Consider the following 25929-nt stretch of genomic DNA (forward strand, 5'->3'; position numbering starts at 1 on the left):
AATCCAGTTGGGAGAGGCGGGAGAATAGTTACAAACATGAGGAGCTAGAAACCGATGTGAGAGGACTTCATTGAGCACCAAATCACGTCAGGCAACCTGCGCCTGGTGTAGCCAGTAAGGAAAAAGATGGACTGGTACTTCCTAACAGTAGGGTAAATGAAGCCCTAGGAGCTGGCACTGTGCTGTAGACTCTCAGTTTACTTTCATTTTAGTTGCAGTCATCTTGCAAAGCAAGCCCATTTCACAGATGTGGAAACTGAGGCTCAGAGGACTAAGCTGCTTGTCCATATTCTAACAGGAAGAGCAGGAGTTTAAACCTAGGTCTAATTTCAAGGTCATGGCCTTTTCTTTTACGGCAAGTTATTTCTTAACAAGAAGCACGATGAGTCAAGAGCCAAAGGGCCTCATACAAGACGTCATGGAGGGTTTACCGGGGGCCGCCCAGTTGACACTCAGGAACTAAGCCGAAAGAAAAAACTGAGAATGTCTGTATCCATTTGCACTCTCATGATGAGTGCTGGAAATTCTTCTTCTCAGGCCATCCTCACTGCTATTCTTTTTTTTTTTTTTTTTTTTTTTACTGACAATCCATTTGATAGAACACAGTACCACCATGTAGTTGTAATGTGTGTTTCTTTAATGGACTGACTGAACACCTAATCATTACTCCATTAGCTTACTTTGTTTTAGAATTCTGTGCCTTTCCTTTGTTGATTTTTCCATTTAAAATGATTTTACTTTAAACTTAGTTTTACCAATTAAAATGTTAAATTATCCCATTTGTTTATAGCATTTTACATAAGGGGACTTCAGAAGTTCACAGAAAAATGGAACTAAAATATGAACTTTCCATTAACTTTTGAAAAGTCCCCTCATCTGTCAATACTAGTAACTCTTTGCCTAGGCAAAATGTTTTGAGATGCAGAGAGTGAGTGACAGAAAGTTCCAAAACACCTTCGACAGCCCAGGATGGCCCAAGCCAAAACATGGGTGGCAGGGACCCAAGTCCTTGAGCCCCACTGCTGCCTCCAGAGTGTGCACCAGCAGGAAGCTGGAGTCATGAGTGGAGCCAGGACTCAAACCCAGGACCTCTAAGTGGAACGCAGGTGCCTGAATGGCTAGGCCCTACTATGATCAACTGTTTACCACATGGGTTGCATTTTACTTCCCCAACTGATTGTTGATTTTCTTAAAAAATGATGCAAGTCTTTTGTTTTTACATTTATTTATTTTTCATATTATTTGGAAGGCAAAGAGACAGTGAGGTAGATCTTCCAACCACTGGGTCACTCCCTCATGCCTGCAGCGGCCAGGACTGGGCCAGGATGAAGTCAAGACCCTGGAACTCAATCAGGGCCTCCCTCATGGGTGGCAGGGACCCAAGTTCTTGAAGTCATCATCTGCGGCCTCCCAGGGTGCACCTTGGCAGGAAGCTGAAATCGTGAATGGAGCCAGGACTTGAACCCAGATTCTCTGACACGAAATGCCAGCATCCCAGGTGGTGTCCTACCCACTGCACCAAACACCTGCCCCGAGCCGTCTTCTTCATAACTTCCGCGGCAGCAGCCCAGAAATATGGTGATAACAACAAGTGGCCTCCAGAGAGTAGACAGCTTTCTAGAAGTGGTAGCTCAGGTGGCAAGGGACAGAGAGCACACAGCTTCCTAGCTCAGAAAAAGGGGCAACTAAAGCAGATGTGCTCGACTTCCAAGTGTGCTCTGGGAGCACAGTCCTGGGGTTGTGCAGAATCAGGGCTCCAGCAAGGTTTGAGGGCATTAGAGGGCCAGCGGCCACAGACGGGTATGAAACTGAGGGACACCGCAGTCCTGCTGAGCGTACTACCTTGACCCCCTAGAGTAGACTCTAACTTGTGCAAGGCGCACGACTCTTCTCGCACGCTGATGGAATGAATTCACATATGGTGCATTTGGAAGGTTTGCCTCTCTGTTTTTAGTGAGGTTTGTTCACTTTCTTATGCTATACCCGTTGGGATGCTCTCAAGATTATGTTCTGCCTGCCTTCTTTTCTTCCTTCCTTTCTCTTTCTTCTTTCCCTTTCTGTGTGTTCTACTTACTGACGTTTGGGTTTAAATCTGCCATTCACTACTCGTCCTGCCTGTTCTATGTCCTCATTTCTCTCTTCTCTTGGTTTTTGTTATACTGGGGCTTTCCCCTTCTGTCAGTTCAGTAGTTACACCCTCTCTTACTTTTATTAGTAGTAGTTACATTAACGACTTCAACGTTAATCCAAATCCCCAATGTAAGTTGGAATTTTTTCCTTCTTCACAAATAATGCAACAACCCATTTCCCACTGCTGCTGCTGAGTAGTGAGTTGGAGCAAGGCCGAAGTCCCGAGTGGAGAATGGGCGGAGTGTGCCAAGGAGTGCGAGGGCAAGCAGAGTTGTAGCCCTCCCATAACCTCCGTCATCTCCCGCAAGCTTTCCCAGTAAATATACAGCCTAACAGTACACACTGAGCTTGCTAGCACACACAGCTTCAAGACAAGTGACCCAATCTATTCCGTGCAGACTGCCACTCCTGAGGTCACTCCCTTACATACTCAGGAATCACAGGATGGAAGTGTGGCTGGGGGCAGTGGAAATGCAGTCTGAGGTTCTAATTGCTCCCCTCCCCATTTATGCTATCCTTATGGCTACTGCTTGCCCACACCATGTTGCTAACTCTCCAATTCTATAGGAGAAAAGCAGTGAAAGAAATGTGTGCGCGTGCGCGCGCACGCGCGCGCGCGCGCGTGTGTGTGTGTGTGTGTTGGACTTTGACTGGCAAGTATCCCTGGGTTGTACAAATAAACCCTGTGCCTGATTTAGTGGGAGGACAGCCAAGATACAAAGAGGATTTTAAAAAAGCCAAGGTCAAGCCCTTTGTGCTTCAGCTTCTATTACAAAATTGTTGGCAATGGCACCCCCAGTGAATGTAGACAATTAGGTACTAATAGGAGAGGGGGAAGAGAAGGAATAGCTCCGGTTCTATCTGGAAGCAGGGACGGAGACAAGGCCTTCAAGCGTGGGCCTCTGCTCCCAAAGACTCACATAGACGTGGCCGGAAGCCTTCTCCTCCCTTCTGATTACTTCCTGCTTCAGAAATCAAAGTGAATAGCAGTTAATAATTTTCAATCCTATCTACACTCCAGTTATATAAAACAATCCCGGAAATTACAATTTCCTTTCACTTCCAATGCTATTGGACAAATCTTTTGGATACAACCCTGAGGATTTAAGTGGACAACAGAGGAATTACAGTATCTGGCTACAAAGGACCAACTGTTCCTTTTATTTATTTAAAGATGTATTTATTTGAAAGTCAGAGCATGAAGGGGGGAGACACACACACACACAGGTATATCTTCCATATGCTGGTTACTCCCCAAATGGCTGCAACAGCTAGGGCTAGTCCTGGCCCAAGCCAGGAGCAACGAACTCCATCTGGGTCTCGCATGTGGATGGCAGGGGCTCAGGCACTCAGGCCTTCATGTACTTGAGCTATCATCTGCTGCTTTCCCAGGAGCATTAGCAGAGAGATGGATCAGAAGTCGAGTAGCCAAGACTCAAACCAGCACTCCAGTAAGGGATGTGAATGTCCCAAGTAGCAGTTTAACCCACTGTGCCAGAAGGCCCATCTACGTGTTTTTTTTTTAAGAGGAATCCATGCAGTGGATAGAATGTGGGACCAGGGGGTCTCCAGGGACCCACCCAGCTCTGGGATTCTATGATCATATGGTCTCTAAGTTTTCTTCTAGTTCAGAAAATACAGGAACTTGGAAGACAATTTTTTCCCATTTAAAATTGTTATATAGGTAAATAGATTACTTTTGCTTTTGAAATCCATCGCTGGTGATGTCTATTATTTATCTGATGTCAAGCCTTTGGTCATGAATGCAGTCTTAACTATGATGTTGTTCCAGGAAACAACTCACTTTATAAGGAGTAAACTACAGTACAGAGCAGAGCCCACCTGTGGAACACTAGAAAGCACTGATTCCCATGGAGGGGGTCTGACATGGTGGTTAAGACACGGGCTAGGATGTCCATATCTCACGCTGGAGTACCTGGTTCTGAACCCTGAATCCAGGCCCCTGCTAGTGCAGATCCTGGGAGGGAGTGGTTACAAACGGGCCAGGTAGCTGTGGCTCTGCCACCCATGTGGGAGATCTGGACTGACGGTTTTCAGCCTGCCTGAGTCCTGACTGTTGCTGGCATTTGGAGAGGGAACCAGTAGATGGGACACCTGTCTCTCTCTCTCTCTCTTCCTCCCCCCCCCCCCCCCATAAATAAGTATTTAAAAGAAAATACGATCCCAATAGGAGTAACATCTACCAGCTAACTTGTGGTGTTACTCATTGATTTAGTCACATTTTCAAAACAACTGCTGTCGGGGTAGGCATCTGGAGGTGCTGTAAAGATGCCACTGGGGATGTCCACATCCCAGACGGGAGTGTTCGCATTTGGGTCCGGGCTGTGCTTCCAAGTCCAGCTCTCTGCTAACATGCGCTCCAGGAGGCAGAAGTGACAGCTCACGTAGCCTCCACACGGGAGAGCCAGCCTGAGGTACAGCCTCCTGACTTTGGCCGTGCTTAGCCTCAGCTGTTAGAAGCATTTGGAGAGGGAAACCTGTGGATGGAAGATCTCTGTCTCTTTGCCTTTCAAATAAGTAAATAAAAAATCTGATGTTAGTTTTAATCCTCAAATCCCCCTCCCCACCCCGCAAATCCAAAAGTACATTTTCATTTGCAGCAAAATTCTAAGACAGACGGTACTTTTAAAGTAGGCATTTTTGCACCCAGCGCTGTGGTGTAGTAGGCTAAGCTTCCGCCTGTGGCACCAGCATCCCATGTGGGCGCTGGTTTAGGTCATAACTGCTTCTCTTCCAATCCAGCTCTCTGCCGTGGCCTGGGAAAGCAGGAGAAGATGGCCCAAGTCCTTGGGCCCCTGCACCTGCATGGAAGACCTGGAAGAAGCTCCTGGCTCCTGGCTTCAGATAGGCCCAGCTCCAGCTGTTGCAGCCAACTGGGGAGTGAACCAGAGGATGGAAGACCTTTCTCTCTATCTCTCCTTCTCACTGTCTGTAACGCTATTGTTATGAGGCTATTTTTTAAAAAATTAAGTAGGTATTTTTTTTGAAAAAGAGGAAAACAGAAATCTTTCATCTACAGGTTGATTCCCCAAATGCCCACAACAGCTGGGGGAAGAGCCAGACTGAAGCCAGGAGCTTAGAACTCCAACCAGGTCTCCCATGTGGTGGCAGGGACCCAATTACTCAGGCTGTCACTTGCTGATTCCCAGGATGTGCAGGAAGCTGGAATCTGGGGCAGAGGCAGAACTCAAACCCAGGTGCTCTGATGTAGGACAGAGCATCCCAAGCAGTGTCCTACCTGCTGTGCCACATGCTTGCCCCTAAAGTAGCCATTTAAACTTTATACCTGAAACGCCGGACTTTGACATTAAATTACATCTGAAGTTTTCAAAGCGCATTTAGAAATCCAAATACAGCACTGCAATGTTCTTAAATTACTGCCTTTATTTTAAGGTCAAAAAACTTGGATATTCTTGTGCATACACATCAGCTATGCATCTCAGAATTCAGAACTATGCAACTTTTCACTTTGACTCCACAATGAAGTATTTATACTTGTTAGTCTAATACTTATTTTTGAAGTCTATTGCTGATGCTTTTTAAAAGCAATGATCCAACCAGACAAATAGTAAAGGCTGCCTTTTCTTTTTTAAAGTGCTTATTAGCTTTAAATTCCAAAGCAAGGGTTTTTGCAAATATGTAATAATGAAAGGTGCTGAGACAGCCACTGCTTACAGCATTGAATACCTCATTTTTTAGCTTCCCACACGTGAACTGGTTCTCTCTGCACTGAAGATTGCCTTCAGTGGCCCTCAACCATGTGCTTCAAATGAAGACAGTGCCCTTAGCAGCAGCAGCGAGAAGGATGGCAGGAGAAGGAGTCCCAGCACATTGGGGACACGTCAGAGCACACCAGGCTGTCTTCTCTTTCACTCAGTGTATATGGTAAACATAAAACAGTAAAAGAAAAACATTTTTTTGTCTCTGTAGAGCATTTTACAGTAGATGAAGGGATTCGAATTCTTATTACTTTACCAAACTCTTCTACCCATACAGAGGAGACTTCATATTCTCAACATTTAAAACAAAACCTACTTCCAGCAAGAAACCATGAAGGGATTAATACATGAATCCTCAACTCTAAAAACCTAACAGATACGACTGTGAACAATTATGAAACAAAGCATTTATTTTTAAATACCAATGCAAATATTCCAAAACAGAATTTTTCTGCAAATGAAATACGTGACTTCATCTCAATCATTTCACTTTGATCTAATTCAAATAATTAAAAATAAGCATCATCTTAATCTACCTGCATGTTGTATGAGACTATCATTATGACTCATGCCTCCAGTGTGAACCATGCAGCAGTCTTACAGCAAACATCTACTTCCTGAACCTTAAGCTTCTGTACTCCTTCTCTCCCCCCAAATCCCCATATTTCTCCATTAAAAAAGAATTCACAATTAAATACAGTGTGACTGCTACACTTGATTCAAAGTAGTAATAAATTATAAATTGCCAAATAACTTAATGTAATTCATAATGTAAATTCCTGACCTAAGAAGAATCCATCTTGCCCTAAATGTAATAAAGCAGTGCAATGACTTCAAATTATTTATGACATAAAGGCAAAAATAAGATGCAAAATACTATTTATAAAAGTCAAGTAAGAAACCAGTTACCAAAATCTTTTATCCAAAGATAAATGTGATGGGACTTACCACTTCTAAAAACTGTTATGGGAGCTTGTAATTAGGGGTTTCAAAAGTGACTTTCGGGGAAAGTGGAGACTGAATTCTACACTATTGTAACATACAACGTATTAAATATACACGCAATAATACTGCTATAGGGAAGAATTTAACCTTTGGACCTATGACCTTCCGGCAAGTATATTTCTTTTCCAAAGCCTTTTTCTGTAACTGGTTAAATTTTAAGTCCTAGTTTTCAAAAACTTTCCTACTTGAGGTACTGTCATTAATAAGGAAATACCAGAAGTCTCAAACAGTAATTACATGCCCTAAAAGCAAAGACTGTTCTTGTGTCTTATTATTGTAACAAATACACTTTCAAACAGACAACATTGCTATTCCTGGAAATTAAAAATACACAAACCCTTACAAAAAGAGGTGGAAAAGGAAAGAAAGATTGAGAATTCTTATTTAAAAATAAATCAGATGTCCTTGCATTTCTCAAGAACTTGACTCGTCAAGCCACAGCTTATCTTCTTTCTGACCAAGCTGTGTCGTTCACCATTCATCCACGTGGTGCAAATGTAGCATCTCCATTTCGTAGGTTTCAGTTTGAATTTTCTTGAATGTTTGCAAAACTAGTACTGGACTTGAGACGTTTGGCTGCATAAATCAAAGGTAGCATATTTTAACTTAAATTTAATTTTCCATGCATGGTTATTCATTATTGTTATACAAACTACAATATCTGTCTATTAATTCTTCTTGAGTCTGTAGAGACTGAATCTTCTAAGAATTAAAATGTAAGCCTATTTTTCTCTGCCAACTTCAGATAATAGAACTTGGTTAGAAACTAGCCATGACTTTCAGAAGCAGTACCAAAAACCCAAAAACAGACATCACTTGCACCTTCTTAAACACCACAATCTCAAATATGTAATGCAGGTAAAAGCGGTCTACTTAGAAAAGTGCTCTAAGGTATAATAATAAAATTACATATTTTAAAAGTCTGGCTTAGAAATTGAAATCTAATTTTTTTTGACAGGCAGAGTGGATAGTGAGAGAGAGAGAGAGAGAGAGAGAGACAGAGAGAAAGGTCTTCCTTTTTCCCGTTGGTTCACCCTCCAATGGCCGCTGCAGCTGGCGCATTGCACTGATCCGAAGCCAGGAACCAGGTGCTTCTCCTGGTCTCCCATGTGGGTGCAGGGCCCAAGGACTTGGGCCATCCTCCACTGCCTTCCTGGGCCACAGCAGAGAGCTGACCTGGAAGAGGGGCAACCGGGATAGAATCCGGCGCCCTGACTGGGACTAGAACCTGGTGTGCCGGCGCCACAAGGCAGAAGATTAGCCTGTTGAGCCATGGCGCCGGCCTGACATCTAAATTTTGCTTAGAGCAATTCAGTGAAAACTTCCTCAGCCTGTTCAAGGGTATCTCCAAAGATTCTACAGCAATCATCAGCTTAACTGTGAAAGACTGAATGGCTTCCCCCTAAGGTCTGGGACAAGACAAGGATATCTGGGCCCGTATTCAAGATCATGCCACCAGTGTAGCTGGTGCACTAGGGTGAGAACGAGAGAAAGAAAGGTATTTATATTGAGGAGAAAGAAATGAAACTGTCTCTATTTTCATACAGAAAAACAACAACAAACCTGCAGTGAAATTACTCTGCCATGTTAAAAAATTAAATTATGTAGAAATGGCTTGTACATATATCATATGCAGACAAATATATATGGCTGCAAATAAGGTATGTTAAAATTGGAATGGTATTCACATACCAATCTACCTTTACAAAGAAGTGGGGAGCCAGGTGAGAGACCACAGCCTCTGGTTTCAGTACAATAAGAATGCTGCTTGAGAGGTCGGCGCCGTGACTCACTAGGCTAATCCTCCGCCTTGCGGCGCCGGCACACCGGGTTCTAGTCCCGGTCGGGGCACCGATCCTGTCCCGGTTGCCCCTCTTCCAGGTCAGCTCTCTGCTGTGGCCAGGGAGTGCAGTGGAGGATGGCCCAAGTCCTTGGGCCCTGTACCCCATGGGAGACCAGGATAAGCACCTGGCTCCTGCCTTAGGATCAGCGCGGTGCGCCGGCTGCAACGCGCCTACCGCAGCGGCCATTGGAGGGTAAACCAACGGCAAAAGGAAGACCTTTCTCTCTGTCTCTCTCTCACTGTCCACTCTGCCTGTCAAAAAAAAAAAAAAAAAAAAAAAAAAAGAATGCTGCTTGAGGAAGGCAGGAAAGGAAGACTTGCCAGCATCACCCCTCCCCCAGCTACAGGCGGCACGGTATGGAGAGCAACTCCTTCCTTAGAGAAGGGAGAATGAATTAAGTCCAGGCGTTAGTACCAAACGCAGGCCTAGGGCTACCTGGGTGAAATGCCGTGCGAGGCAAAGCCCTGTGGCCCCTACTCTCAGGCCAGTGCACCTGCCCATGGACTGAGCCTCGGGAACCTCCTCAGCCATGTGCCCAAGGGCCTGCCTCCACGGACCACTCCCCCAGTCTCAGAAGGGGTGGGCCAGGAACCGGGAACACAGGGCACGGCCTTGCCAAGCATGCAGATACACAATAATCTAATAAAGAACAGAGTGAAGCACACAGCATCTGCCCTTCTGCCTCTCAGGTTCAACTCTGAACCAAGAGGGACTCCACTTGTGGGGGAAGGGTAAGCAGGAGGTTCCCAGCAGTCTCCACTCTCGTCACCGACACCTGAAATATTTACTGCTGGAGACCCTGAGGCCCCTGCAAGCTCTGACCCCAGCTTAGCAAGCTGCTGGGCTGCACCGCTCAGAGAACGAGCCCGCCCACACCGCACTCTCCACACCTGGGCTCTTACTGCAGGCAGCCGCCAAAAGACCCTGCCGCACTTGGGGTCTTGTGAAGCAGCTGCTCCAAGCACCTCCGCAGACTGCACGTGCCCTCTCCCCACCCAGAGAAGATTCTGGGAAACAGACTCCGAGCCTGAAGAGGCCCCCCTACCCTCCTGATGCCCAGGAAGCAGTCACGTGGCCCAGTCCAGGCAACCCTGGCCTTGGGGAGCAAGCAGCCCCAGCCACCTATCCATGACCTCAGGAAGCAGCCCAGCAGTCTTTCCTGAATGGTTAGGTTTACAATGGGACCCAAGTACCTGTATTTTTTTTTTTAAGTTCTGCAGATAATTCTGATAGTCAGTCAAGGATGAGAACCACTGCTCTGGTTCCTATGAGAAACCAGTGGTCTCCCCTGATGGCTACTGTCTGTGCAAAATGCCAGCATGGGAGCCAGTGTTGTGGCAGAGGGAGTAAAGTCGCCACCTGCAGGGCCGGCATGCCATATGGACGCCAGCTGGTATCCCAGCTGCTCCACTTCTGATTCAGCTCCCTGCTAATGCACCTGGGAAAGCCCCAGAAGATGGCCCAAGTACTTGGGCCCCTGACTCCCACGTGGGAGACCCCTCAGATGCAGCTGTTGCAGCCATTTGGGGAGTGAACCAGAAGATGGAAGATCTGCTTCTCCCTCTCTTAAGTTTATTTCAAATAAATAAACTTTTTAAAAACAGTTAAGGGGCCAGTGCTGTGGTGTAGTGGGTTAAGCCCATATGGATGCCAGTTCAAGTCCCAACTACCAGCTTCCTGCTAATGTGCCTGGAAAGGCAGCAGAGGATGGCCCAAGTGCTTGGGCCCCTGCCACCTATGTGAGAGACCTGGATGAAGCTCCTGGCTTTGCCCTGATCAAGCAGTGGTGTTGTGGCCATTTGGAGAATAAACCAGTGGATGGAAGATCTCTCTCCCTCTCTCTCTGTAACTCTGGCTTTCAAATAAATGAATGAAATCTTTTGTTTAAAAAAAAAAAAACTAAAATTACTAAAAGATAAACCCGTAGTGATGATAAACAAGTTGCATGATCTACAGGCCAGTCCTCTTCAGCTAGATGGGATCTCTTCGTTAATGTTTCCTCTGCCCTATTTGGCAGGGGGAATTCATACATCCTAAGTACGTACCAGATGTCAAGTGATGTCCCTGGTACTACAATTCCAGGATGTTCATAAGCAAACTGCAAACTAGCTATCATTTCTTCCTGCCTACTGCACTTTAGATGGTCCGCATGGCCGAGGAGCCATCTGCGTCTCACTGCCATTGCTGTGCCTAGACCACAGAGTCTTGGGCGCTGCTCCTCTGTGGTTGCCAGCCTTGTTCTGGGTGAAATCTACCCTTCCCATGTAAACCAGCTCAAACCTTCCTTTGAGTATCTGCACGCACAAATATTCTCACACATCTCTTCCATTAGTAAGCATAATTATGAAATGGCAAGCAGAGAGCTATTTAGTATGTTTCGAAACTTGAGAGGATATATCATTTTTAAAACGGGCTTAAATTCTTTAAATGCAGGCTTTCATCTGAACTGATGAATGGTTGTAGAAAGAAACTCACGTAGAATGAGTTTGCGCTTCTTTTGCTCTGAGTGCAGGAAGCTGCTAAGGTAGAAGACAACAGGCAGGAAGAGAATGAACACAGAAACAGCAATCACAGGCACCGTGTCGCTGCAGGGCACTGAACAGTTGAAAGTTCGACTCCAGAGTTTCCGAGTAATGTTCATCTGCAACAGTAACAAACATGATTCCAGTTGATATTTAACTTTCCTACAATTATTTTGTTACTACCCAACAGGCCCTGAGAGTCTAGATGAAGTACACACCCATGAGATCCATTCGTGGTTGAGGATCATTTCTTGCCAGGGAAATAAGCTGGTTCACAGACACTGGGTAAGTTCCCATCTATGTGGAAATTTCCTTTTCCAAATTTATAACTTTAACCAAACTATTCTTGAATGTCAATCATTTATAGCTTTCTGAGAACTTATATTAACAGTCACATAGTTAGACTCTGTTTTCTTCATGAAAACTCATTCATTATTTGAGGCAGACATACAGTGTGTGGTTAAGTTGAGGCTTGGGATGCCCACATCCCATATAAGAGTGCTGGTTCAAGTCCTGTCTACTCTGTTTCTGATCTAACTTCTTGCTAACATGCACCCCAGAAGGCAGCAGATAGTGACTCAAGTAATTGAGTCCTTGTCATCGACAAGGGATTCCTGGCTGGAGTCTAGGCTCCTTCCTGGCTTTGGCTCAGCCAGCCTTGGCTGTTTCCAGTGTTTAGGAGTGAACCAGCATATGGAAGATCCATCTCTGTCAATGTCTCTCTCTGTCTCTTTCAAATACAATGAAAATAAATAAATAAATAAAACCTTTAAAATTATTATTGAAAGCCTACTATAAACTAGGTACTGTTGTAAACAAGAGGAATGAACAAACAAAAATCCTCACAGCACATCCATTTTAAGTGCTTCTTGCTATCCTCAATATTAAATTATTATTGGTCCACTATACTTCTCTCTGAGCTGCTGTGCTAATTCACACTCATTATTCTCAATCATTAAACTTAGCAGTTTTGACCCCAAGTCCTCTACTTTGAGCATCATATTGCCTAGAAAGGCATGATTGCCATCTAGTGGTGCCCCACGTAAAGACAGGCCGAAAAAAAGACTGGCCGAAAAAGCATTCTGTTGGTGGTGACTATTCCTTCAGTGTATACTCACTGAAACTTGGTTATATGCCAGGCATTGTCTTAGACACCGAACAGTGGACAAAAATGATGAGGTCCTTATATTTTAGAGAGAAGCTACAGACTACAAATAAATGCTTTCAGATGGTAACAGAGGTAAAGAAATAAAGCAATGTGATACGAAGTGACTGATGATGGCTTCAGAAACAAGCTGCAGTTATATCTAGAAACTGCTTGAATTAGCAACAAGTGCAGCAGAAACTCAAATGTAAACATGTGACAATACCCACACATCTGAAAATGAAACACATTTTCAAACTAAAAAAAAAAAGTACCACATTATCAGCTCACTTACTAGTGCCCCATTTAATGTCCATTTCAGTGTGAGAGACCAGCATACTCTGGAACTCTATGACTTTACCACTACTGTAGATATTTCTGGTTGAAGACAGCATGTGCAAAGTCCAATTCACCCCCCAAAGGGTAGCAGGAACATTCAACACAGCAAACAATGCGTCGCACAGGAAGTAAAACACTTACAGCATCCTCCACATCAATGCATAAGTGTGTCCCAGGTTCAGCCTTATTCTCAAGTTCATTCGTTCTCTGCATTTCACTGTACACACTGCTCAGAGCTTTGTACGCTTCGCGACAGTTTTTGCAGACTTCTGAGTAATTCTTTGGTGATAGAAGACTCCTCTAAAATGACAAAGGTGCACAACACACACGGTGAGTCTTTCATGTGTGAGCCACACGCCCTCCACAGAGGGAACAATATGGTGTGCAGAACACTGGGCAGTTACTAAACCATTCTGAGTCTCAAGTTCATTCATCTGTAAGCCAGGGTGACCTTTACCTGTATTACAGGTTTCAAGGATAAGAGATCTGCTATGTGAAGCATATGGCACAGTACCTGGAGTCTTTTAGGTGCCCCTGGTTTTTTTTTTTTATTATTTTAAATATGTATTTTATTTGAAGGCAGAATTACAGACACAAAGAAAGAGAAGGGAGAGGGAGAGGGAGAGGGAGGGAGGGGGAAGAGGAGAAAGGGAGAGTGAGAGGGGGAGGGGGAAGGAGGGGGAGGGGAGGGAGAGGGAGGGGGATGGGGAGGGGGAGAGGGAGAGGGAGAGGGAGAGAGATCCTCTATCCTCTGGTTCACTCCCCAAATGGTTGCAATGGCTGGGGCTGGGCCACACCTAAGCCAGGAGCCGGGAGTGTCTTCCAGGTCTCCTACGTGGATGCAGGGGCCCAAGCACTTGGATCACTTCTGCTGGATTCCTCAGGCCATCATCAGAGAGCAGCCAGGCCTTGACCTGGCAACCACATGGGATGTTGGTGTTGCAGGCGGCAGCTTAACCACCAGGCCACACACTAGCCCAAGTGCCCCTAAATTTTGAAAACTGCTGCACTAACCAATGAAACCTAAATACTGAATACCCAAATGGCCAAGTTATCTCATCATTACCTATTTGCACTTATCTCTCCTACTTTAACCAAATAAATAAAAAAAGTCCTGCCTAAACTGACTTCAACACTGAAGTCTGCCTTATTGAGATACAACTTTCTGTAAAATTTTTAAAAATTTATTTAAAAGATAGAAAGAGATAGAGAAGTGGAGAGAGGGAGAGAGATAGGGAGAGAGAGACAAGGGGCGGGGGAGAAGGGGAGAGGGGGAAGGAAAGAGGGAAAGAAGGAGGGAGGGGGAGGGAGAAATTCCTGGTTCACTCCCCAAATGCCCACAATGGCCAGGGCTGGGCAGGCCAAAGCCAGGAGCCAAGAATGGTATCCAGGTCTCCCACGTAGATGGCAGGGACTCAGTTCTCGAGACATCACCTGCTGCCTTCCAGAGGCTGGAATCAGGAGCAGAGCAGGGACTCCAACACAGGCACTGTGGATAACGGGATGTGGGTGTCCTAACCACTATACCCAATGCCCACCCCTGTTGTGGACATCTGGGGAGTGAACCAGCAGATTAAAATCTCTGTTTTAAATTAGAAGAAAATAAGTAAAAAATAGAAATATATATTATGTCAGCAAAGTCAATCTTTTCTACTTCTACTTTCCAGGACAAGTTTGCTAAACAACCAGTTTACACCTTTGCTTTCTAGTCCTTTTATCTTTACCTTGTAGCACAGAGAAAGGACATTAACTGAACATGGGAATGAAAGAGAAAAGGAGAGAAAAATCAAAGCAATTAAACTGATGTAGCCCCTACTATGTTACCCTCATCATCTACCTGACAGCAAAACCAAGCCTCAACTTAGTATGCCACAAGAAATAGCCCACTGCCTGTTTTCCACAAAAGAACTGTGCATTTAGCTAAAACCAAGATCAAATATTGAGCACAGAATCTTGATGAGGTCTAATTTAACCATTTCTATTAAAACTTAAAAGGCATCCATCACTTCACGAGCAATTCCACTTCCAGATTGGACCAAACAAACCCATACAAGTTACATGGGAAAAAGCTGTCTATGGCAGCAGTTTATAAAACACTAAACCAAACATCTTCATCAATATAGGGACTAGCTAGATCAATGGAAAAGTTACGCCCATTTTAAAAATTAATGAGAGGGGGGCCGGCGCCACGGCTCAATAGGCTAATTCTCCACCTTGCGGCGCCGGCATACCGGGTTCTAGTCCTGGTCGGGGCGCCGGATTCTGTCCCGGTTGCCCCTCTTCCAGGCCAGCTCTCTGCTGTGGCCCGGGAGGTCAGTGGAGGATGGCCCAAGTGCTTGGGCCCTGCACCCGCATGGGAGACCAGGAGAAGCACCTAGCTCCTGCCTTTGGATCAGCGCGGTGCACCAGCTGCAACGCACCGGTGGCAGCAGCCATTGGAGGATGAACCAACGGCAAAAGGAAGACCTTTCTCTCTGTCTCTCTTTCTCACTGTCCACTCTGCCTGTCCAAAAAAAAAAAAAAAAATTAATGAGAGGGGCTGGTGCTGTGGTGCAGCAGGTTAGGTCTCTCTACCTGTGGCGCCAGCATCCCATGTGGGTGTATGTTCAAGTTCCGGCTCTTTGGATCCAGCTCTCTGCTGATGGCCTGGGAAAGCAGTGGAAGATGGCCCAAGTGCTTGGGCCCCTGTACCCATGTGGGAGACCTGGAAGAAGTTCCTGGCTCCTGGCTCCTGGCTTCTGGCTTCAGATCGGCGCAGCTCCAGCCATTGTGGCCAATTGGGAAGTGAACCAGTGGACGGAAGACCTCTCTATCTCTCCCTCTCTCTGCCTCTCAAATAAATGAAATGAATCTTTAAGGAAAATTAATGAGAAAGGATTCAAGGAAGTGATGACGTAGCACATGCCTTGTCTCCTGATTTCTTGGGGTAGGTGTTGTGTGGTGCAGTAGGCTCAGCCCTCTCTTGGGATGGTCGTATCCCATCCCAGAGTGCCAGTTCAAGTCCTAGCTACTCTGCTTCTGATCCAGCTTCCTGCTAATGCTCCTAGGAAGGCAGCAGGTGATGGTGCAAGTACTTTGGTCCCTGCTCCCCACATGATAGACCCCGGTGAAATTCCAGCTCCTAGCTTCAGCCTGGCCCAGCCCCAGCTGTTCTCTCTGTCTCTTCCATTCTGTCACTAATCCTTGCAAATCAGTCAATCAATATTTTTTAAAAGGCAAGGCTCCTATTAAAAAAATAAATAAATAAAACAAAACTGAAGGCTAAACCTGGGCACTTGAAGAGCTCTGTAAAATACAAAGGTGCAACCAGCACACCTCATCACTGGAAGAGGAGGTACTACAGTTGCCGTATCACTCCCACAGAAACTGCCAGACCTCCACCCCCTGCCACCACCCACCATTGTCTAGAGATGCAGGAGGCTGGAGTGACAACCTGTGGGGACACCCTTTGATTCCACAGAAAGCTGCCTTTCCACAGTCATCAGGACAGCCCAAGTTTCCAAAGTAGCCATCTGCAAGCTCACCCAAGCTGGATCTCGTATGAAACTTACACCCATCTTCTGAACATTTAGTGGGCTGGAAGCCACTGCCTGGCCACTAGCCCCGATCTCATTGCTATTAAAAATCTGTCTCCATGCCCTGCTCATATGCCCCTATAAAACACCAGATCACACCAAGACTCAGTGCTTGGGCCTCCTCATCATCTCCACGCCCACTCTCTAGTCTCATGGCTGTACGTATCATCTGTACCTGATAACTCCCAAAGTTCTCTCTCCTGCCTGCACCTCTGTCCTGAGCTCCAATCTCATTTGTAACGTTATCTGACATCTCATCTTGGATGTCTGATAGGCATTGTGGACTCCACACATTCAAGTCAGAACCCTGAGCCCCCACTCCCTACAGCCAGTTCCTCCCTGTCTTCTCCGTCTCATTGTCATCCCTTCAGAAAGAAAGATCTTCCATCTGCTGGTTCATTCCCTTAACAGCCAGCCTGGAACTCCATCTGGGTCTCCCATGTGGGTGGCAGGACTTGGGCCATCCTCCGCTGCCCTCCCAGGCACATTAGCAGAGAGCTAGACTGGTAGTGGAGCAGCCAGGACTCAAACCTGTGTTCATGTAGGATGCCAGCAATGCAAGCTGCAGCTTAGCACCCTGCACCATAACGCCAGCCCCTAGAACACTATCCAAACCAAAGAGTTCCCTGGTCTAATAAGAGATTTGATAAACACTGTATACAAAAATCACCATTTATAGTTTCACAACACACTCTCTCAATCTTAGTAGAATACTAAACCATTTTTAATAGTCTATCTGTTAACACCTTACAGAACACATTTTTGGGAAATACTTACCTAATAATTTTTATTATTCTCATGGAAATAATTCTGGGTTATCAAGTTTAGTAAAGAAGAAATCACACATACTTATATCCTAAACATCATTCTATCTTCTTATGAATCTTGTTCTGCAAGATTCAAAATTACAACTTCACCAGAGTTCCAATACTGCCTTCAGTACCACGTAAGTTCTGATTCCAAAATTCAAGGGTCAGAGATGGAGGCAACAAAAATCCGCAAGGTAGGCTCCTCAAAGGCCCCCTTTTACATCATAATTCAACAAAGTTTCCTGAGTAAACAGTGCCTTCTAAAGTAGGGAAAACATATTTAAGCAGCTAGTGATGCCAAAGAATAAGCTGCCTGTAGACGGAATCATAATACACTACAAAAACATACCGTGTTACTGCATGAACACAGTCAAGGAAATCACAGGTTGAACAACACTGGGTTTTAATTAAACACTCACAGGCCTCCCTGAATGTTTTTACACTCATCATCTCACTAGATCCTCACTACAAAATACTTGAGGGTAGGCAGTGAAGAAATTACTATTTCAAATGAGAGAACTGAAATCTCAACGATTTGTAATGAGAATTACTTAATAGCAAAAAACCCAGATCCATTAATTCCTCTACATCATGGGTATAGATAATTATCAACAACTAATGCTATAAAAACTTGGAAGTATGCATTATTTATTTGTACAACATATTTGAGGCCAAACATTTGTCCTAGCAGTGAAGACCCCAGTTAAGATGCCCACATCCAGGCATGGCATAGCACAGCAGGTTCAGCAATGGCTTGAAATGCTGGCACCCATATGAGCGCTGGTTCAACTCCTGGCTGTTCCATTTCTGATCCAGCTCTCTGCTAAAGTGCCCAGGAAAAGCAACAGAAGATGGCCCAAGTGCTTGGGCCCCTGCCAGCTATGGGGGAGACCCGGTTGGAGTTCCTAGCTTTGGCCTGGCCCAGCCCTGGCTGTTGGAGCCATTTGGGGAGTGAACCAGTAGGCAGAAGATCTCTCTCTTTCTCTCTCTGTTAACTCCGTCTTTCAAATAAATAAGTGAATCTTTAAAAAAAAAAAAAAAAAAAAAAAGATGCCCACACCCCAACTGGTTGGAGTACCTCGGTTCAATTCCCAACTTCTGACACTGGCTTCCTGTTAATGTAGCACTGGGAGGCATGGTGACGGCTCAAGTAAATTGAGTTCCTGCTATCCATGTGGGAAACCTGGAGTGAGCTCCTAGTCCCCAGCTTCAGCTCAGCCCACCCTCAGCCACTGTAAGCACTTGGGGAGTAGACCACTGATGATAGTGTGCTGTCTCACTCTCTCTCACTCTCTCGCTTACTCCCAGCCCTGCTTCTCAAAATTAGTTTTTTTATAAAATCACTTATAAAATACCTGAAGGTTATGTTCAAAGCAGGTCAAGGTGTGATTAAACAGATTGAGGAAATGTACTGTGCTGTTTGATAATTCTTCACTGTTGTTTGCCAAACAATCTGTCAGAACAAAGCAAAAAAGTATATTAATATATCTCAAGCAATAATTACATATTGTTATTTATCTCTCAGCCATCTCTTGTTTTATACTATAATTCTTTATTCAAATACAAACATGAAGTATCCTACATAAAAGAATTTTCCAAATACATGAAGCTTACTCCTTTTAGTTTCTAAAAGCTTTTTTAAAAATCATAACCACTGGGCAGGTGCTATGGCACAGTGGGTTAAGCCACAGTCCACAGAGCCAGCATCCCATATGGGTGCTGGTTTGAGTCCCAGCTGCTCTACTTCTGATCTAGCTCCCTGCTAATGTGCCTGGGAAAATAGCAGAGGATGGCCTGAGTGTTTGGGCTCCTGAACCCACATGGGAAACCTGGATGAAACTCCTGGCTTTGGCCTGACCCAGCACTAGCTGTTGTAGCTATTTGGGGAGTAAACCAGCAGGTGGAAGATCTCTCTCTCTCTTGGTAATTCTGACTTTCAAATAAATCTTAAAAAACAACAACAACAAAAAACTTAACCTTTTTTTTTTTTTTTTTTTTTGGACAGGCAGAGTGGACAGTGAGAGTGAGAGAGACAGAGAGAAAGGTCTTCCTTTTTCCATTGGTTCACCCTCCAATGGCCGCCACGGCCGGCGTGCTGGGGCCAGCGCACCATGCTGATCTGAAGCCAGGAGCCAGGTGCTTCTCCTGGTCTCCCATGCGGGTGCAGGGCCCAAGCACTTGGGCCATCCTCCACTGACCTCCCGGGCCATAGCAGAGAGCTGGCCTGGAAGAGGGGCAACTGGGACAGAATCTGGCGCCCCGACCAGGACTAGAACCCGGTGTGCCGGCACCGTAAGGCGGAGGATTAGCCTATTGAGCCACGGTGCTGGCCAAAACTTAACCATTTTCATGAAAATCTTAAAATAATCATACATCCTCTTTTTATACAAGCAACATAGTAGGAACACTTACTTTATTTTATGGAATGAAGTGTTGCCCAATTCTAGAATCATAAAGTTAATTAAGATTGTTAAACTGAAAGACAGGCAAACTTACACTGACTTTTTTTAAAAAATATTTTTAAAAATAACTCTTAGAAATTTTTAAAAAGATTTTATTTTTATTTATTTGAAAGGCAGAGTTAGAGAGAAAGGGAGAGACGGAGAGAGAGAGCTCTTCCATCCTCTGGTTCACTCCCCAAATAGCCGCAACAGCCACTACTGAGTCAGGCCAAAGCCAGAAGTTCCTCCAGGTCTCCTACATGGAAGCCAGATCAGAAGCGGAGCAGCCAGGTGCCATCAGGGATGCCAGTGTCAGAGGCAGTGGCTTACCCATCACACCACGATGCTGGCCCTCAAATTGACTATTGATGGCATGAGGTCATAATCATGAAGATCAGCTTTAATAGTACTATTTAGGCAGAAGACTTTTTACCCTGTATTAATTTTAACTAAATTCACATATCAAATTTAGTACTTCTGTATCTCTTCCAACCTCACTAATGGGTCATTTATTGTACAGGGTAACTTTTGATTCACTCTCTAATCTATCATGAGTTGGAAGCCTAGAAATTTTGCCTGAAGTCCTGGCAATGAGATCTCAGGTAAGTTCTGGAAATAAATAGAATTGCTCACATGTTTTTAAAAATCTTATATAAATGGTATTCCTCTGCAACTTGCTACTCTTGCCTAGCTAGTTCAAGTCCACGCACCCCAGAGTTTATTCATCCGTGCTCCCTTCCTCCGTGACTCTATTCCAACCTCACTCTGGTGTCAGTCACCCTTCCCTGGGTTCTCAGCCTGCTCTCCCCAGTCCAAGGTCAATGGGCTCCAGTCAGCCACTTCACCTCACTCTCCTAGGATCCTTGCCCTCTCTCCCTTCCCTGTGTTCATAAACATCTCCAACCATAGGCAGCCTTCATCTACTCTCTCTACTCCCAACTGTGGCTGGAGAAACCTATTACAGGAAATTCTAAAGTATAATGAAGGCACTCAATTCACATTCATGTCTCTGATCTCAGGGCCATGAAACATTTTTTTATTTTTTTCACCTTTCCTCAGGTTTATTTGTACAAACAGCACACCAGGACATTAGCCCCATGCAGATGTAAGCCCAGGGGGATCACATCAGTCCTTCTGTCTTCACACTGGCAGACACAAGCTGTTACTATGGAGCTTTAGTGGGGGCCTGAGCACCTTTGGGAGCCAGAGTCAGAGTCTGAGCCTGAGTTGAAACTGGAGCATGGCTGCAGCCTGGGCCTGGTCCTTGGACTTGGTTTGAGCCAGGGCCTTGGCCTTTGGCTACAACAGCCTGGCACCCTTAGCCAAGTGGGCATGAGCATTGCTTGTTGAGCTTGGGGTGGGCGTTGTAGACAAGAAAACTGAGCCTGCAGCTGACATCCTCTGGCACTGTGGACTTAACTTCCTTAGGCTTGAGCAGGGCCTTGACAGTCTAAACAGGGGCACTTACAGCCTTGGAACTGTTAGTCTATATCTTCATCAAGCTCTTCTTATTGTGCTTCTTTGCAAAACACATGTGTCTCAGGACCCTGGGGTCCACCCCTCTTAAGAGACTTCTATCTTTGTCATCAGAGTTTCTTGATGCCATTTCTATGCCAATATCAGGACTGGTTGTATGTTCCTTAGTTCTTGGACTTGGCTATGTCTGTGCTGTAATTGCTGCTCCCCCAAGAAACAATTCTGATAGATGCCCAATATCTTGTTCTTCTCAATTTCAACAGGTAGTCTTCAATTACACCCATTGACTCAAATTTAGACCATCTAATAGGCTCTCTCTCCAACTAGGAGTGGAGAGACAGAATAAGAAGCTACTGCAATAATCCAGGAGGAAGGTGGCAATGCAAACAGAAAGAATTTCATAGACAAGAGGGAGAATGAAGAGGCAGACATAAGGAGTATCCATGTACCATGACAAACAGCAATCACATCATGAAAGTTAATACTTTTCTGAGTACTTGTCATGTTCCAAGTGGTATCTTTTTTTTTTTTTTTTTGGACAGGCGGAGTTGACAGTGAGAGAGAGAGACAGAGAGAAAAGTCTTCCTTTTTCCGTTGGTTCACCCCCGCAATGGCCGCCATGGCTGGGGTGCTGCAGCTGGCGCACTGCGCCGATCCGAAGGCAGGAGCCAGGTGCTTCTCCTGGTCTCCCATGGGGTGCAGGGCCCAAGCACTTACGCCATCCTTCACTGCACTCCCGGGCCACAGCAGAGAGCTGGCCTGGAAGAGGGGCAACCGGGACAGAATCTGGCGTCCCCACAGGGACTAGAACCCGGTGTGCTGGCGCTGCAGGCGGAGGATTAGCCTAGTGAGTCGCGGCACTGGCCTCCAAGTGGTATCTTATGCTTTAAAAACATTTAGTCCTTTAATTCTTTTAAAGATTCTATGAGGGGGGCCGCTGCTGTGGCATAGCTGATAAGGCCACCACTGTGGTGCTGGCATCCCACATGGATGTCAGTTCTAGTCCTGGCTGCTCCACTTCCGATCCAGCTCTCTGCCATGGCCTGGGGAAGCAGTGGAAAATGGCCCAAGTCCTTGGGCCCCAGCACCGAGGTGGGAGACCTGGAAGATGCTCTGTGCTTCTGGCTTCAGATCAGCACAGCTATGGCCGTTGCAGCCATTTGGGGAGTGAATCACAGGATGAAAGATCTCTCTCCCAATCTCTCTCCGCCTCTGCCTGTCTGTAACTCTGCCTTTCAAACAAATAAATAGATCTTAAAAAAAAAAAAAGATTCTATGGTAAGAACTATGACTGTCTCCATTTTTATAAATAAGAAGAAGTTGAGAGAAATTAAGGAGATCACCAAAGATCAAAAACCTGGTTAAGTGAAAAAGTTGGAATTTCTACTCAGTCTGACTTGGGCATTCACTCTCAAATACTGTAAAACAAATCCATATTCACAGCTACAAGGACACTTCAAAAAGTTCATGGAAACTGGAGTTAAAAAGAAATGCTGGGGGCCGGTGCAGTGGCACAGGTTAATCCAACACCTGCGGTGCCAGCATCCCATATGGGCACCAGTTCTAGTCTCGCCTGCTCCTCTTCAGATCCAGCTCTCTGCTATGGCCTGGGAAAGCAGTGGAAGATGGCCCAAGTCCTTGGGCCCCTGCACCCACATGGGAGACCTGGAGGAAGCTCCTGGCTCCTGGCTTCAGATCGGCGCAGCTCTGACCAGTGACGCCATTTGGGGAGTGAACCAGCGGATGGAAGACCTTTCTCTCTGTCTCTCCATCTCACTGTCTGTAACTCTACCTCTCAAATAAATAAATGAAATATTTTTTTTAAAAAAATAAAGAACTTAAAAAGAAAAAAAAAGAAATACTGGTGCAAAATTTTTTTTGAAATCTATGTAAATTTTTTTCATGATGGTTGTCCATGACTTTTTTTGAATATAGGTTTCAAAAGACTTCTGCGCCTTCGGGAGAGCACCTGATGCAGCAGTTAAGCTGTCACTTGGGGTGGCTGCATCCTCTGCTTTAGTGCCTGGGTTTGACTCTCAGCTCTGATCTCCATGTCAGTCTCCTGCTAACAAGCACCCTGGAGGCAGCAGGTGATGGCCCAAGTGCTCGGGTCCCTTCCCACCCACAGGGAAGACACAGATTGAGCCCTCCCCTGGCTTTTGCCTGGTCCAGCCCTGGTTGTTGCAGGCATTTGGGAAGTAAACAAGCAGATGGGAGCTCTCCATCTGTCTCTCACCTGTCTCTCTACCTTTCAAATAAATTACTTAAAAAAATTTTTTTTGTACCAAAAACACTTATATTTTTCTTCTTCCCTTCACTGTCTAAAAAAAGTACAAACCAAGATGGCAGCAAAGGTAAAGACAGATGCTCCTTCCCCTTCTGAAGCCAAAGCCAAAGCCAAAGCCAAAGCCAAGGCTTTGAATGCCAAGAAGGCAGTGCTGAAAGGTGTCCACACCCACAACAAAGATCTGTATGTCACTCAGATTCTGGCAGCCCAAATATCCTCAGAAGAGTTCCCCTAGGAGAAACAAGCCAGACCACTATGCCATTGTCAAGTTGCCCCTGACCACTGAGTCTGCTGTGAGGAAGACAGAAGACAACACCACACTCATGTTCAAGACAACTGACATAGCCAAAATATGGACAAAAGGAGTGCATGGCCCTGTTCTGCCCCACAAAGGAAATACAAAGCTCGTTACTATGAGAGAGCAGTGGCAATTTCTTCTATACAAGACATGTGGTTAAAATAAATAATTTCTTTATCAAAAAGTAATTTGTAAAGAAATCTTCTCGGCAGAATAAAAGGACTTAATCTCATCTATTTTACAGACAGCCATTTACTTTTCATTTAGAAGAATTTGAAAATTAAACTAAAAGCTTGTATAGACTGGTCATCTTCTTAAGTGCTGCATTAATGCAGCACCATGAGAATTTTGTCCGTGATTGTTAGACAGTGGTATGCTGAGCACAAAGGAGTTCATTTATATAATGGGATTAAAAATGTCTTCATTATTAAAGAGTCCTGACTTTCTGATTCAAAACAAAGGAATCCCAGTAAATTCCCTTTTCATCCCTTTGTAAGAAATGGGAGCGTAAGGTTATAAACAGTGAGAAGCTACATGTTTTAGAAATTAGTAAGTTAAGGAATCTCAGCAGTAATGAAGCCTGCTGTAAGCACCGAGTGAAGTGGTCATTATGAATTTTCGTCAGCTCGCACAATCAATGGCGCCTCATCAAGGGCAGACGAGTGTCGCTGCCTCCTCGGCGAGGGCTCAGTCGTCGGCTCACGAGGCATTCTTACAGGTTTTAGGATTCAAGTTAGACTTACGTGGAAGCCTACCAAATTGCCCTAACAGGAATCACACATCTTTAAATAAACTATTTGGCATCTATTGAGAGCTTATATAAAGATCTCTGCTGTTTTGAAAAACTAGTTTTATAGAAAACAACAATCAACGATTGCTGAAAAAAATGGGAGGTTCAGAAAATATGGAACAAACTATGGGAACTTTGTACCTGAACAAGCAAGTTCAATAAATATAAAAACAAACATTATTGAATTATCATACAAATAAATGCATCTAGCAGTAAATTTCCATCTACATAAAATATGGGAAAAGGGCGTGGGATGCTGGCTGGTTAACTGACCTTCTGGTTAGGCATCGCATTTTCTTGCTAATTTTAAAGCATTAAGACTTAAGTTAGATGTGTTAACTAAAGTTAATTTTCCTTTGATGAATCAGAATGCACATCAAAGATCATGCAACGGTTCCACAGCATCACTATGCTCACAAATTATCACCCAGATCATCGTAGATACAGGTTACTCAGAAAGAAAGAGTGGGTTTTCGGAACATAAGAACAAATATCTGACCTGATATTATGGGCGTAAGTCTTACTACAATAGCACTTGATATTGGATACTGCTTATCAAGGAACCAAAACACTATCATAAAACAATCCACGGTCTCATCAAATCTACTCAGGGGCCAGTGTTTGGCCTACTGTAAGATGCCTGTAAAATGCCCACAAGGCTCATCACAGCGCCTGAGGTCTGACTACTGGTTCCAGCTTTCCTGAGTATAGACCATAGGAGGCAGCGGTGATGGCACAAGTAGTTGGGTATCAGGTGCATACAGTACATAATCCGAAGGGTAAAACATAAACAGTGCAAACTAGGTCATTTTCCCTTTCCTGTCTCAGCTATGCGATTACTCTCCCTCAAAATACATACGTACTTCTAGGACAAAAAATATCATACTTCTCTGCACCTTGCTTCTTTCACCTGACCATATATGCCTTGGCCAAGTTAACTGTAACTGGGAAGTAAGACTCTTTTGAATAACTCATATCTAGCTGCTTAGCATTTTATTTGTTCTTTAGAAGTTCAACCTAAGGGATATTTTCAAAATAGGATGCCTCACAGAAGAACAAATGAGACCTAAGAGCTTGCTAAAGAGTTTTATATCTATCATGTTCAGCAAATTTGTAGTAAAATATTTTCTTTTTTAACTAGTTGGGGAAGAATGCTACTTTGAATTAGTGAAATCTTCATTTCAAAATATTTTTTTAAAAAAAGATGCTTTTTCCCCCTCTCAAAGAAATAAACCCCAACATATATCTCACTTATTCTGACTCATGATTTTAAATTGCTGATTGTTAACTTATTTCTCTATATTAATGAATTTTTTAAAGATTTATTATTTATTTGAAAGTCAGAGTTACATAGAGAGGAGGATAGGCAGAGAGAGAGAGAGAGAGAGAGAGAGGTCTTCCATCCGCTGGTTCATTCCTCAATTGGCCGCAATGGCCGGAGCTGCACTGATCTGAAGCCAGGAGCCAGGAGCTTCTTTCAGGTCTCCCGTAAGGGTGCAGGGGCCCAAGGACTTGGGCCATCCTCTGCT

General features: G+C 44.7%; 1 protein-coding gene across 1 annotated transcript in view; it reads right to left on the minus strand.

Moving 5' to 3' along the window:
- Positions 1–5515: 5515 nt before the first annotated feature.
- The window catches only part of OSTM1 (osteoclastogenesis associated transmembrane protein 1), a 31003-nt gene continuing 10589 nt past the window's right edge, over positions 5516–25929 (minus strand). The window contains exons 3-6 of the mRNA XM_062186579.1: positions 18464–18561; positions 12866–13024; positions 11195–11360; positions 5516–7451 (exon numbers count right to left, since the gene is read on the minus strand). Coding sequence (XP_062042563.1) covers positions 7396–7451; positions 11195–11360; positions 12866–13024; positions 18464–18561 — 479 coding nt within the window. The 3' untranslated portion in view covers positions 5516–7395. The remainder of the gene's footprint in view (positions 7452–11194; positions 11361–12865; positions 13025–18463; positions 18562–25929) is intronic.

This window comes from Lepus europaeus, chromosome 3, assembly GCF_033115175.1.
Source record: "Lepus europaeus isolate LE1 chromosome 3, mLepTim1.pri, whole genome shotgun sequence".
In the NCBI taxonomy this organism is placed as follows: Eukaryota; Metazoa; Chordata; class Mammalia; order Lagomorpha; family Leporidae; genus Lepus; species Lepus europaeus.